At 43.0% G+C, this 14,422-nt stretch overlaps 1 protein-coding gene across 1 annotated transcript; it reads left to right on the top strand.

Annotated features, from left to right (window-relative positions):
- Positions 1–212: 212 nt before the first annotated feature.
- On the top strand, positions 213–8,157 carry LOC111960055 (tumor necrosis factor ligand superfamily member 12-like). Its single transcript, XM_023981945.2, has 6 exons — positions 213–801; positions 2,492–2,573; positions 5,779–5,835; positions 6,063–6,086; positions 7,470–7,600; positions 7,754–8,157. The coding sequence occupies exons 1-6, from the start codon at positions 601–603 to the stop codon at positions 8,018–8,020; spliced, it is 762 nt and encodes a 253-aa protein (XP_023837713.1). The 5' UTR covers positions 213–600; the 3' UTR covers positions 8,021–8,157.
- Positions 8,158–14,422: the final 6,265 nt, after the last annotated feature.

Genomic DNA, 14,422 nt, shown 5'->3' on the forward strand with positions numbered 1-14,422 from the left:
CTTTAATAGTTACTTAGTGGCTTTTGAGAGTGCATTCAAGTTGTGGGCTGAGGCTTTGCATCCGTGCGGGCGTCTGGCACACGACGGGTGCACTGCACTGAAATCTCTTTCCTGGAGAAGAAAAGCTCATGCGAAAGTGTGCAAGATCATACGTGGTCTATGCCAGAAATGACCCCCGGGAAGGCTGCAAAGGCAAGGGGAAGACAAGGAAGTTGACTCAACGAATCAAGTGGCAGAAGGATGCAATCCTAGTGGATGTAAAATACATATTTCGTTGCACCCGGGGTGCATATTACTCAACATAGCGCATTTGAATACGACCTGCAAGCCAGACAGTCCAACGATATTTCGTCTGATTAAATGCATTGATTAAAGCAACATTAATGGCTATTTAATTGTTGATTTGAAACCCATGGAATGATTTAATCTTTCACATGACTTTAACTTTTATCAATAGGGCTGTTGAGATCTCATTTGTTACTGCGGGCAATAACACTTGCGCGCCTTGTCGAAAATGTGAGCATTTGGATTTGATTTCACCAAGAAGGGAAACATGTGTCGCTGGAATGAAGTTAACATGAACACTTCGAATAGTCTGCAATGATAGCCGGGGAATGTGGAACGACCATGCATCGAATTCTGCAGAGGAGAAAAGTGCGCAAACTTCGCTTCGTCTGGGTATTCATGGCCATGGTGGCTCTGTCGCTCGCCGCCTGCAGCGCACTATTTACGGCGTGGACCTGGAGACAGACGCTGGACCTGTCCCAGTCCGTTAAAACTCTGCAAGACCGATTGGAGCAAGTAAGTAGCCATGCTATGTCATTATTATACTTTTTTACAATTTTACGAGGTAAATTTGCATTCCATGCTTTCCACACTATCATCGGTTATTTAAGTGATAATGCCCGAGAAGCCGGTGTTTGGAGGATATATTGTCACGGGTGTTGTTAGGCCAACATGTATAATACATGTATATTACACATTCGGATTTTGTAGCAACGCTAACGTAGCATGTGTGCATCAATTCGTCTTGGTCTTGTCATTGTAAATTACGCACGCTCTCACTCTGTAGGCCTACTCCAAGTTATTATTTCCATAATAACAATTTGAAGCAGTTGAAGTGGCTGTTACACAACTTCTTTGCCTCTGCTGACCGGTGGTTACGGGAACCCTCGTGGGGGCTAAGGAAAATGCAGAGCCATATTTTAATTCCCCCCTCTACGCCCAAGCTTTGTGGCGTTAAATTGTACACAAATAGCGGGCCGCTTCTCTGCTGGTGACCTGCGCATTCTGGGGAATGCTCTAGAGGCAATTTTATTGCGTACAAATAAGTGTGCTCAAGCCGTGGAGTTATTGCTTATAGTTTCTCTGCCAAGTTTAATCGTTCTACTGCCAGTTGTGTTCCAATTTTAGCCCAATTTACTGGAATCCCTTGACTTCTTGGCYCGAGCGCGCATTATAGCCAACTGACTGTGCACTGAACTGAAGTGTTGAACTGCGTAAAACAGAGTAGACTTTACTGTGGTTAAGCGACGTGCAACATGTACAGCCTACTAATTGCAGGTCGGCTAGGCTACCACAGGTGGTAGAATTCTGCAGGTGAAAGTATTGCTTTCAAATGCATAGTACAATTATTTCTATACATCATTGTAATGCACACTGCATTACATTGTAACAATGCACCCTGCACTGGACTTTTAACACAAGTGGCTGATCTTTTCATTCATTCAAAACTCATCCTTATTAATAATACATTATGCATGTGCATCCTCAAATAGTCTACTTATGCACTGAATACACATGCACTCAATATCACTCATGGTGTGTCTGACAGTAGGCTACCAGTGACCTGACTGCCATCTGTTGATACTTTTTGCAAGCACTCAATGAGCTGGCCTGGGACAGTTCAAGTCCCCAATAAATGTAACCTCTAGTCCAGGCAGACCTGAGTACATCTAAACCACCCCATAGGCCGCACGCACCGACACACTAGCTATATATTGAAACCTACTTCCTCCTCTTTGGCATATATACGGCAGGCCCCAGTACTTCATAAAGTACGAGTTCACTTTGCTAGCTTGACAAATTTTAGCACAGCGATTTTTTTTTCTTCCTGCTTCTCAGTCTCAGCAGGGAAGTTAAGAAAGGGAGTTAAGAAATGTGAGGAATGCGGGCACTAAAAACACGCATTAGTTGTCACAACCAGTTTAGGCGGAAGTGGTTGACCTATTCTAAGCCTTGGAGTTACAGCGTGATACTGCCAGATACTGGAAGACTATTTGTTTATGTGGTTTTGCTGAAATCATTTGTCTGTGTAAATTTGCAGCGGGAGCCAATTTGAATACTCAATGGTCTCTCTGACGGTTCCATTCTCTCTCTCTCTTTCTTTCACTTTCTTGATTTCTTGCTCTGCCTGTCTTTCTCTTTTTTTTATCTCTCTCTCTCTCTCTCTCTCTCTCTCTCTCTCTGTCTCGCTCTCTCTGTGCAACAGGTGAACACTCAGCGTAAGGCCATTGTCCAACTCATCATGGAGAAGAGAGAGTTGCTGGTGGGGCAAAGGGTGAAAAGAGATGGTACATGCCTGTGTGTGTGCGTGTGCGCTGGCATGCCTGCATGCTGATGTGTGTGTGTGTGTATGTGTGTATGTGTGAGACTATTTGTGCATGGAAGCAAAAAAAGGATCCAAATAGCACTACACCTCAATTACACTCTACTACAGACAATGCCTCTTTCTCTGTATCCCCATCATCATACATGCAATTCATAATCAACAATAACCAAACAGATAAGATAGATCTCATCGATGGTGCTCTGCTCTGTGTTTTTGCGGAGCTGGAGCAGCATTTAACTACAGCGACCAGACCAGGGGAATCTTGGCTCTGCATGGCACCTTGGTTAGGCCCTGTGGTCACTTGCTGCCCGCTGCTAAAAGTCGACACAGGAAACAGTAGGCAGCTGGATGACTGATGCAGAAATTACAGGTCTGCTCTGGACTGACGAGAACCTGGAGAAACCATCTGGCAAGAGGAGGGAGACAACGTTGCACGCTTCAGGGACTTAAAATGATTTTGCTCCTGACGAGACTGACAACAGCTATGATTTGGCGATTTTTTWATGATTAAGCAGTCATATATAGGCTAGGTAGTGCACATTTTCATCTCTAAATAGTGTGTATCATGAAATAATGCTGAGGATGGCCAATAGTAAACTTGGGTCAATTTGTTAGGAGTGCTACTCAAGACTTAAAGACGTCCTCCAGTGATTTAGGAACTTTTCCTGTTGAATATAAATACAGTATAATATAGTAAATACAGTAAAGTACACACACKAAAGGGTAAAAAAAAGATGTTTTGAGAAAATTACTGTTTTTTAGACAAAACTGAAAATTCAAGGAGTAGTAGGGCATTCAAGGAGTTGGTCTGATGGGAAGTTGTGATGTCATCGGCCTCCCCCTTGCTTGAGGAACAATAGAGGAGCAATAGAGAACAAAAGAGTAAATCCCCCCCACTTGTGCTATGTCATGACTTACCTGAACCAACTATGGAGATGTGCCTTTTCTTAAGTAAATCAGGTGTTGAATTCGGTGAAACGGAGACTGGAGTGACACTTTAAGAGTTGATGTACAGTATCAGTCAAAAGTCTGGACACATCTACTCATTCAAGGGTTTTTCTTTATTTTTACTATTTTTGTGGCCTTCTGAGTGGCGCAGTGGTCTAAGGCACTGCATCGCAGTGCTACCTGTGCCACTAGAGATCTTGGTTCGAGTCCAGGCTCTGTCGCAGCTGGCCGCGACCGGGAGACCCGGCGCACAATTGGCCCAGCGTCGTCTGAGTTAAGGGAGGGTTTGGCTGGCAGGGATGTTCTTGTCCCATCGCGCACTAGTGACTCCAGTGGTGGGCCGGGTGCAATGCACGCTGACACGTTTGCCAGGGGCATGGTGTTTCCTCTGACACATTGGTGCTTCTGGGTTAAGCGGGCATTGTGTCAAGAAGCAGTGCTGCTTGGTTGGGTTGTGTTTTGGAGCTCTCGACCTTCGCCTCTCCCGAGTCCGTATGGGAGTTGSAGCAATGAGACAAGACTATGAAAAAGGATAATACATTTTTTTTTATGTTGTTTTTTATTTTGACTATTTCCTACATTGTAAAAAAAAAACTTGAATGAGTATGTGTGTCCAAAYCTTTGACTGGTACTGTATGTTCAGTTCAGAAGCAGTTCAAATAACATCCCCTAATGGGCCAAATGATAAATGGCTTAAATTCCCAAGCCCCCCAGTGTTCAATGTTTGCTGTTTTTCCCCCCAACATAACTGATCCTATAGTCAGTGAATACTTTCTGTGTGTTTGTGTGAGTGAATGAGTGAGTGTGTGTGGGTGTGTGTAAAGACCAGTTCAGATACAACAGCCGACAKGAGACTAGACAAGATAAATCTAGCAAGTTGTAGAATTTTGTGTTTTACCACAGCTGATTAAAAGACAGGTCATTCAGATCAAGAAGACAAGACATGCAGTTGAGACCATTTCCACAGTAACCGTGCCTCTTTACAATGACTTGATAAAACTATGAAACAAATTGGAGACTTTTTGTACCAAGGTGTTGTAGCAAACAAGTGTCATGAGATACATGCACCAAAAACTTGGTACACTTTGTTACTTGTCAGATAAATATCAGCAAGCTAGGCTAGCTATGTGCAGCAAAATAGCTAGCTAGCTCTCTGCTTGGTTAGCTAGCTAGCTGCTTCGCTGAACACAGAACATTAGCGCACTGCTCTCTGATTGGCTAAATGGATCCTTCCATTCTCAAGACTTTAGCTAAAGATTTGACATGTTGAATCTTGGAAACTCCAGCCGACGACATGAGTTGTCCTAAACCTAGACAGTTAGGATCAAACCAAATTAGAACTATATCTAAAACTCTATAAGACCGTCACATTGCGTATCGTCTAATGTAGTTGAAATGGGCTTAAGGCCTGGAATCACTCCCTGCAGGCCTGATACTGGAGCTAAAACAAACCTCTGGAGAACAAAAAGGCCTGTCTTACCCCTCTCTCCCCCCCTCTTATCCATCTATCACCCAGTTTTCAAGATGGATTTGTATTTATTTGAACGGTGGCCTTGGCTGTTGCTCTTGCCTGKTTTTCCTGACAGGGCCGTTACAGTTAATTTGGGTCATAGAACAGCCAAAGACCTCTCTCTATCTCTCTTTTGCTCCATCTTTCACCCTCTCTCTCCACCCCCTTCCCTCTCTCTCTAACTCTCCCTCAGCTGTCTTCTGTCTCTCTCTCTTGCGTTCTCTCTCCTTCTGTGTGCCTCTCTTTCTATCGTCCCCTTCTGTGTGCCTCTTTCTTTCCCTCCATTGATCTCTTTCTCTCTCTCTCTCTCTCCCTCCATCTATCTCTTGCCCTCTCCTCCCTCTTACCCTGTTCTCTCGTACTCTACTCTATGTTTCTGTCTTACTCTACTCCAGCTGGCACAGAAAGTAGTGAGAACAGACAGAGAGGAAAGTAGACTACACTTACTGAGAACAAGAAGTACAAATGACAGATATCAGAACAGAGCAGGAGAGGAGAAATGAAATCCTTCTCCATCTGTTAGAGCCGGTTGAGTATTCAGGTGGTGGATARACAACTGCAAATTAATACATTATGGTCGCCACGACACACACCACAGCTGTGACCAATGATATTATCTCCTCTACTTAAAAAAAAACAAAAAAACATCCCTCTGAATTGTTTTCTTCTRTCGTATTAACTCATATTCTTTCTTCCTTCCTTCTGCAAGGGGGAACTGGGAGAGGGAAGAGTGGAAATGGAAAGAAAGTGGCTTCTCAGTTTGAGAGTAAGTGACTTGGCAGATCCTCATCAAAGGTTGCATCCGAAATAGCACCCTATTCCCTATGGGCCCTGGTCAAAAGTAGTGCACTATATAAGGTTTAGGGTGCCATTTCAAACGCACGCCCACAGTGTTATAATGTAGCATCTGTTGAAGTGGTTTCGATTCGACACCAAATACGATTACAGTTATAAAATCTTAATTACCCTTTTCCCTCTCTCTCTTTCCACTAGTAACCAAAGAGTCTGTTCAGAAAGGTAAGCTTTATGATCGTGGATCAAATCAAATCACATTTTATTKGTCACATGCACCAAATACYTTACAGTGAAATGCTTACTTACAAGCCCTTAACTAACAATGCAGTTTTAAGAAAATACTTTTTTGTAACAGATAAGAATAACAAATAATTAAAGAGCAGCAGTAAATAACAATAGCGGGGCTATATACAGGGGGTACCGGTACAGAGTCAATGTGCGGGGGCACCGGTTACTCGAGGTAATTGAGGTAATATGTACATGTAGGTAGAGTTATTAAATTGACTATGCATAGATAATAACAGAGAGTAGCAGCAGCATAGAAGGGGGGAGGGCAATGCAAATAGTCTGGGAAGCCATTTGATTAGATGTTCAGGAGTCTTATGACTTGGGGGTAGAAGCTGTTTAGAAGCCTCTTGGACCTAGACTTGGCGCTCCGGTACCGCTTGCGGTGCGGTAGCAGAGAGAACAGTCTATGACTAGGGTGGCTGGAGTTTTAAACAATTTTTAGGGCCTTCCTCTGACACCGCCTGGTATAGAGGTGCTGGATGGCAGCAAGCTTGGCCCYGGTGATGTRCTGGGCCGTACGCACTACCCTCTGTAGTGCCTTGCGGTCAGAGGCCGAGCAGTTGCCATACCAGGCAGTGATGCAACCCGTCAGGATGCTCTCRATGGTGCAGCTGCAAAACCTTTTGAGGATGACAATTATTATCGAAAAGGGTCTTCTGGGTTTCTGGAATTGGTTTYGTAAGATCACTGCCCCCATGACAATGATACAAACTGTACAAAATTGACCCTCTACACACAAACCTACAGTATTGTAACGCTCGTCCTCCTCCTCGTCTGAGGATGAGCAAGGATCGGACCAATATGCAGCGTGGGTTGAATACATAATGATTTATTTGCGAAAGACGAACACGAAGAACACTTGACAAAATACAAAATAACAAAACGAWGTGAACAGACCTGTACTTGAGAACATAAAACAAGAATGCACGAACAGGAACGTACACACGAACGAACGAACGAACGAACGAACGAACGAACGAACGAAACAGTCCCGTGTGGCACAAACACTGACACAGGAACAATCACCCACAAACAAACAGTGAGAACAGCCTACCTTAATATGGTTCTCAATCAGAGGAAACGTAAAACACCTGCCCCTAATTGAGAACCATATCAGGCTAATACATTGAACCCAACATAGAAACACATAACATAGAATGCCCACCCCAACTCACGCCCTGACCATACTAAACAAAGACAAAATAAAGGAAATAAGGTCAGGGACGTGACAAGTATAAATAAAGAGAAAATAATATACTGCTATATTTATGTCAATGGGTGCAATGGTTCCTCCCCCACAACATGTGTGTGTTTCAGTGGGAGCTGATGGCTTGATAAAAGGATGGACGGACTCGGAGCAGTTGAATATGAGCAAAGCGGTGAAGTACAACACAGACAGAGGCACCTTCACAGTGGAGAGAGCTGGAGTCTACTTCCTCTACTGTCAGGTGAGCCTCTGAGAGTTGTAGTCCTGTGCCACCTGTCATCCAAAACTACCCCTGTCAAACAACACAGGCTCAATCAAACCCCGATTGGTCTGCTCTTTTCTTCTACTTCTAATTCTCCTTCTCTCTCTCTGTCTCCCTCCATCCCTCCCACAGGTGTTGTTCAATGAGAATCARTCTCAGCTGGTGAAGTTGGAAGTGGCGGTGGTGAAGAGCGGCCAGCCGCAGCAGAAGCTGCAGTGCATGGAGGGCTATGGGACTACGCCTGCATCCGGATCCCACCAGTTCCACTTTCTCAAACCCTGCCAGGTGTCTGGCCTGCTGCGGCTAGAGAAGGGGGCGGAGCTACAGGCCATCACAGGCGCCGGCTTCAGCCTCCACACCACGGGGAAGCACTACTTCAGCCTCTTCAAGGTCAACTGAGTTGCCGGAGAGGATGGAAATATTGGAAGGATGGAGGGGGTGGAAAAATGGTTGAAGGAAGCGTTTTGTCCTACTCCGTGTATTAATGAGACACACCAACGTGACATTCCTCATTTGTTTTATTGTGAAATCTGGACAAATGATCTGGAGCATTGGAATAAYTATGGATCATGTTCGCTACAGACACTTTGTATCAGAGGAGGCTGGTGGGAGGAGCTATATGAGGACTGGCTCATTGTAATGGCTGGAATGGAATAAATGGAACCGAGTCGAACGTGGTTTCCATATGTTTGATACCGTTCCATTTATTTCCTTCCAGCCATTACAATGAGCCTGTCTTCCTATAGCCCCCCCCACCAGCCTCCTCTGCTCTGTATGATACTTCTTCAAAGACAGAAGCTGTAAGGAAGACTATAAAGGGATACTTCTGCACTTCTAGACTCTCCTAGTGATTCTACCCCTGCTGTTTTAAGGAAAACTCATGGAATGTTGTCTGGATCAGTTGATGGGGCTCGTCTGGAGTGAAACTCATCCTCCTGACTCTCAGACTTCGCCTKAGCATAGCAGGGAACTGACCCATGATGCACCTCTCTGAGGCGCTAAGCTGGTGGACTACTGAATGAGAAGGATTCTGAGTAATGAGCCRGATGGATACGTTGGAACTATGAGTCTCTCATCCATTGTAATCCTTGCCCATGTTATCTCAGGAGTTGGGTCGTATATGTCTTTCACACACAGGAACGTATAAAAAAAAAAAACTATCCTATGATCTTACCAACTTCTCTCAGTCTAGAGACTCTTTAAGACTATGCATCTCAATCTTTTAAACTGAATCTCTTAACATTATAGGCCTATCATATATCATTTTAGATACAAATATTCAATATGTTCTGTCGAATCACATTGCAATATGTTACATGATTGTCAGTTTCAGACTGTACATCGAAGCACTAGGGCCGGGATTCATTCCAAGACGCGTTATAGAGCAACACTCTAAACAGCYGACAATGAGTCTTTTAAAGGCATTTTCCCCAAAATTCATGAAGATCGCATCCACAGTAATCGCCCCTTATTGGCTCGAGCAAATTACCTTAAAAAGTCCATTATAGTGAGCTGTGCTATGAGACTAAATTGGATTGAATCCCTGCGTAGATGTGTAAATAAGGCTTAGCCTGTCGAGATACAGTATATCATGGTGGAAATATAAATGATTTTGTATATTGTAATCACAATACTTGTACTCATTCCAAGCTCTCTTACGTGCTATTTGCAGCAATATGTTTTGAACACAGACAATACAAACAGAGTGTTTCTAGCAGGTGGTTTGGTTGAATGGTTTAACACTCCTACTCTGGTTTATAAGTAGTGTGTGGGTGACCACATTGGCTTCTACTCAGCAATTTRCACACATGCACACACATACACACACACAAATACACCACAATGCAAAAGTCACATAATTCTGGTTTTCAGTTCAAAACAGTCCTAATTTCTCATCATTAGATGGAAAGTACCTCATTTGTAAAAAGAGGTCTATTTGTGAGTCAAACCCATWGGTCAAGGTTGAAGAACCAGTGAGAGGATATTGTGTGTGCACGTGTTTGCGAAATTATGTCTGCAATGCTGGTTGTTGTTCTAAACTCACTTCCCAAAAGTCAAATAATTCTGGTTTCCAGCTCAAAAGCGCTGTAGTTTGTCATCATTAGATCACAAGTGGAAAGTGTGTTATTGTGTTGTAAACATATTTCCTGTTTGATTTCCTAATCCTTCTCCGCTTCCCTTTTGCCCCTCACATTTACCCCGTTTTGCATCTAACATTTCCCTTTCAGAACCCAACACACACACACACACACACACACACACACACACACACACACACACACACACACACACACACACACACACACACACACACACACACACANACACACACACACACACACACACCTCTCACTTCCTGAATCCAACCAGAACCAAATAGCTGAACGCTTTTGAGGAATCAAATTCCTAACACTTCACTCCCCCAATTCCTATTTTTTTTAAATGTCAAAATTTATTGCCAGCTTAAAAAGCCTTATTTGGCACAAAGAGGCCTGTCTGTGAGAAGTCAAAAAAAGTAGGTCAAGGTTGAAGAACCAGCAAGGGGATATTGTGTGTGTACGTGTCTGCGAAATGATGTGTGCAATGCTGGTTGTTGTTCTAAACTCACTTTCCATAAAATGGTMAACCTTTTTAAACCCTTTTAATATCTCCTTGTGTTCGCTTTCAACTCAGGCCAGGGACTACTACTGCTCTATGATACAATATGACAAACAAAAAATAGAAAATCTTCTTACCCCTCCATTATTCTCCAGCTTCCCCCAATGACATCACTGTATTGCTAAATAGAATGTGTGGAACGCTGCACTATTCTGGTTCTTTAATCATGACTCACATACTACTGTGTATTGGGTCGTCACCACCTGTGATTCATACTTCTGTAGCTCAAGGTCTGGAGTCAGTACAACACAGTGCAGACAGACTGGGATGACCTCATGTGAGGGCTAGAGGAGGCGATTCAGCAGCCCAATGTGYGCGTGTGTTTTCCTGTGTTGCTATTCAAGCATCCATCCACGAATCACATCATTTTGTTAAATTTAATTTGATTTTATTACAAACAAAACTCAAAATAAAAAGAGATGCATTATTATTGACATGTTTAACTGCCACTCATTGTTTTATCGATCGGCACCACCACAACGTACACAGTGACACRAAATATCGAGGAATTAAAAACAAAACACAAAATCTGAAAAAAGAACAAGAAAAGAGAGAGGAAGTGCCTGATTTGACAGTGTCCATTTTAGTTAAGTGGTTGCAAAACACTTCCTACGAAACATAATCAGTGAAATGTAGTTTAGACTCTTCACTTGGAACACCAGTGTGGAGTATTCAGGGTTTTAAGGAAATACATGAACATTTTCTACTTTAATTATTTGAAATATGTCCAGGGAACTAACTAAAAGTGGTCTATTTCAACTAGCATGTAAAGAGTTTACATCTCCCGATTAATTCAGACTTAATTCAGATTTAACTTCTTTACACTTATTTCAGCTATGTTATGTTTAAGGCTGTTTGTGGATACAGTATATAAAGTTGACTTGATTCTACTAACAGTCTCTGAGTTTCCAGAGAATAATGAATTGATGTACTTTAACTGATGTAAGATAGTACACTGTTTAATTTTGTCTTAACGCATTTAGGGTTACATATGTAGTATATTATATAGGTTATTTGMAAGCCCCGAATCTAGAATGTAAGCAAGAAATGTTTATTTTTTTTATGTTATATCTATTTCCGAAGTTCTCAACCTCTTCGCTTTGCTTTATGCTCCGACTATAAGACGTCTGATATAAGAGGTACATTTGTGCACCAAAACGTACGATTTTATTGTTTTCTCAATCTCTCATTTGGTAGAAGCTCTTTTTTTCAATAGCAACAGCAAAGACAACAGCAATGTCGACAACAACAATAATAATCACAGAATTCGTAGAAAGTAAGTTAACAAGAGTAAAAACACAAGAGAACACGAATGAGACAAGTTTAAATATGCAAAGAATATCACAGAATTCGTAGAAAGAAGGAGAAACTCAAAAAAACGAACAAGAAAGAAAGGATTGATCGAGAGGAGGAGGAAGGGAAAGGGAGATATAGTGCATTCGGAAAGTATTCAGACCCCTTGACTTTTTCCACATTTTGTTAYCTTACAGTCTTATTSTAAGATGGTTTAAATAAAACAATTTCCTCAGCAATCTACACACAATTCCCCATAATGACATGAATGAGAAAACAGGTTTAGAATTTTTCGCAAATGATTTCAAACCAAAAAACAGAAATACTTTATTTACATAAATTGAAATTGAGCTCAAGTGTTTCCATTGATCATCCTTGAGATGTTTCTACAACTTGACTGGAGTCCACCTGTGGTAAATTCATTCGATTGGACATGATTTGGAAAGGCTCACATCTGTCTATATAAGGTCCCACAGTTGACAGTGCATGTCAGAGCAAAAACCAAGCCATGAGGTCGCAGGAACTCTCTGTAGAGCTCCGAGACAGGATTGTGTCGAGGCACAAACTGGTGTGAAGGTTCACCTTCCAACAGGACAACGACCCTAAGSACACAACCAAGACAACGCAGGAGTGGCTTCATGACAAGTCTCTGAATGTCCTTGAGTGGCCCAGCCAGAGCCCGGACTTGAACRCTCCCCATCCAACCTGACAGAGCTTGAAAGGATCTGCAGAGAAGAATGGGAGAAAATCCCCAAATACATGTGTGCCAAGCTTGTAGCGTCATACCCAAGAAGACTCGAGAGTGTAATCGCTGCCAAAGGTGCTTCAACAAAGTACTGAGTAAAGGGTCTGAAAACTTATGTAAATGTGATATTTCAAATTAATTTCTTTATAAATTAGCAAACATTTCCCCAATTTTTCTTTGCTCTGTCATTATGGGGTATTGTGTGTAGATTGAKGAGGGAAAAAACAATTGAATCAATTTTAGAATAAGGCTGTAACCTAACAAAATGTGGGAAAAGTCAAGGGGTCTGAATACTTTCAGAAAGCACTGTGTAAGCTCTACGTAGGGGGTCAAAGAGCAAGGGGAGAGGACTGTAGTTGAGGGTGGTCAACACTGTATGACTTGCCTATGAAAGGTTATGACCAGTTCTATGAGTGAGGCCTATCCTGAACAAGCACTGGGACCTCCCATCCCAATCAAAACCAAAGATATAAACTGTTCAYCCTGGTCTGTAAGAACATCCTCTGGCATACCAGCTATAACTCATACAGTCAACATAATACTAAGTTGGGTTGGACTGACTGACATTTCAGTATTTCTACATGTACAATCAGGTCAACATGAAAGGGAAATGGGCTGAGAGGTTCCACAGCCCCGAGTCCTGTAATACTTCACTCATTCAATTCTCCAATGGGGCGATTGATGAATGGTTTTCGGCAAGCTTCGGAGATAAAACCAGCACTAGAATAAATACTGTAGGCACAGCTTGCATGATAACGCCATTTTTTGTGTGAGTTTTAGCACAGCATGCTTCTCAGGACGAATGGCAGGAATAGTGTCAAGAGCAAAATCTTCACAATGTTATATCATGCAGTTTCATGTCACTGGAGCGACCCCTAAGCAGAGAGACTGTTGGTGGGTTGTGTGTGTGGTGGGTGGTGTGTGCGCGGGCGCGCGTGCTTGTCCAAATGTTTCTGTATATACCGTATGCATGTACGCTGAGGTGCAAATCATTAGGAACACCTTCCTAATATTGAGTTGCACCCCTTTTGCCTTCAGAACAGCCTCAATTTGTCAGGGCATGGACTCTACAAGGCGTCGAAAGTGTTCCACAGGGATGCTGGTCCATGTTGACTCCAATGCTTCCCACAGTTGTGTCAAGTTGGCTGGTGGACCATTCTTGATACACACGGGAAGCTGTTGAGTGTGAGAAACCCAGCAGCGTTGCAGTTTGATTCAGCACAACATGCCTTAACTCTGTTAATCATGGAATGGAGAAACATTTTAAGACGGACATCAAACAGTCAAACGGGTGCGCCTGGCACCTACTACCAGACCCCGTTCACAGATACTTAACTCTTTGTCTTGTCCATTCACCCTCTGAATGGCACACATACACAATCCATGTCTCAATTGTCTCAAGGTTTAAAAATCCTTCATTAACCTGTCTCCTCCCCTTCATCTACACTGATTGAAGAGGATTTACCAAGTGACATCAATAAGGGATCATAGCTGTCATCTGGATTCACCTGGTCAGTCTGTCATGGAAAGGACAGGTGTTCCTAATGTTTTGTACACTCAGTTTATATGGTGTGTGTGTGTGCTCATGTGTGTGTTCTCTTCCCCCTACAGTGTTGAACGGTCCTGTGTCAGTGAAGAAGGAGAGGGAAGCAGAGCAGCTCCTGAGCAGGAGAGACCAGCGCCGTGGAAGAGGTCATCTGTATCGACGACTGAACAACATCACTCACTGACCGCACACACACACGTCAACATATACACACACACACACGTCCACATAAACACACACACATCAACATACACACACACACACACCAACAACAGAACACACGTAGTACAGTATCCACACTCCGCAGACTGACACTCCCTATGAATACACACTTGTGGTCCATGCTGTCACGTACATACTCACCTGCTCAATCGCTTGTTGTCTGCCTCAAACCAACCAACTCCTCACAAGCAGCCTACTCATAGAATATCTCCCCTCCAGAACAGTATGGTTCTGTAATCTAGACCTCCCTCTATCCTAGCATCGCTCACAGACCCCCCCCCCCAATACCTAGAACTAATAACTGCTACCACACCTGACCCTTGACCTTTGACCCCCC

Source organism: Salvelinus sp. IW2-2015, linkage group LG37, assembly GCF_002910315.2.
Source record: "Salvelinus sp. IW2-2015 linkage group LG37, ASM291031v2, whole genome shotgun sequence".
NCBI lineage: Eukaryota > Metazoa > Chordata > Actinopteri > Salmoniformes > Salmonidae > Salvelinus > Salvelinus sp. IW2-2015.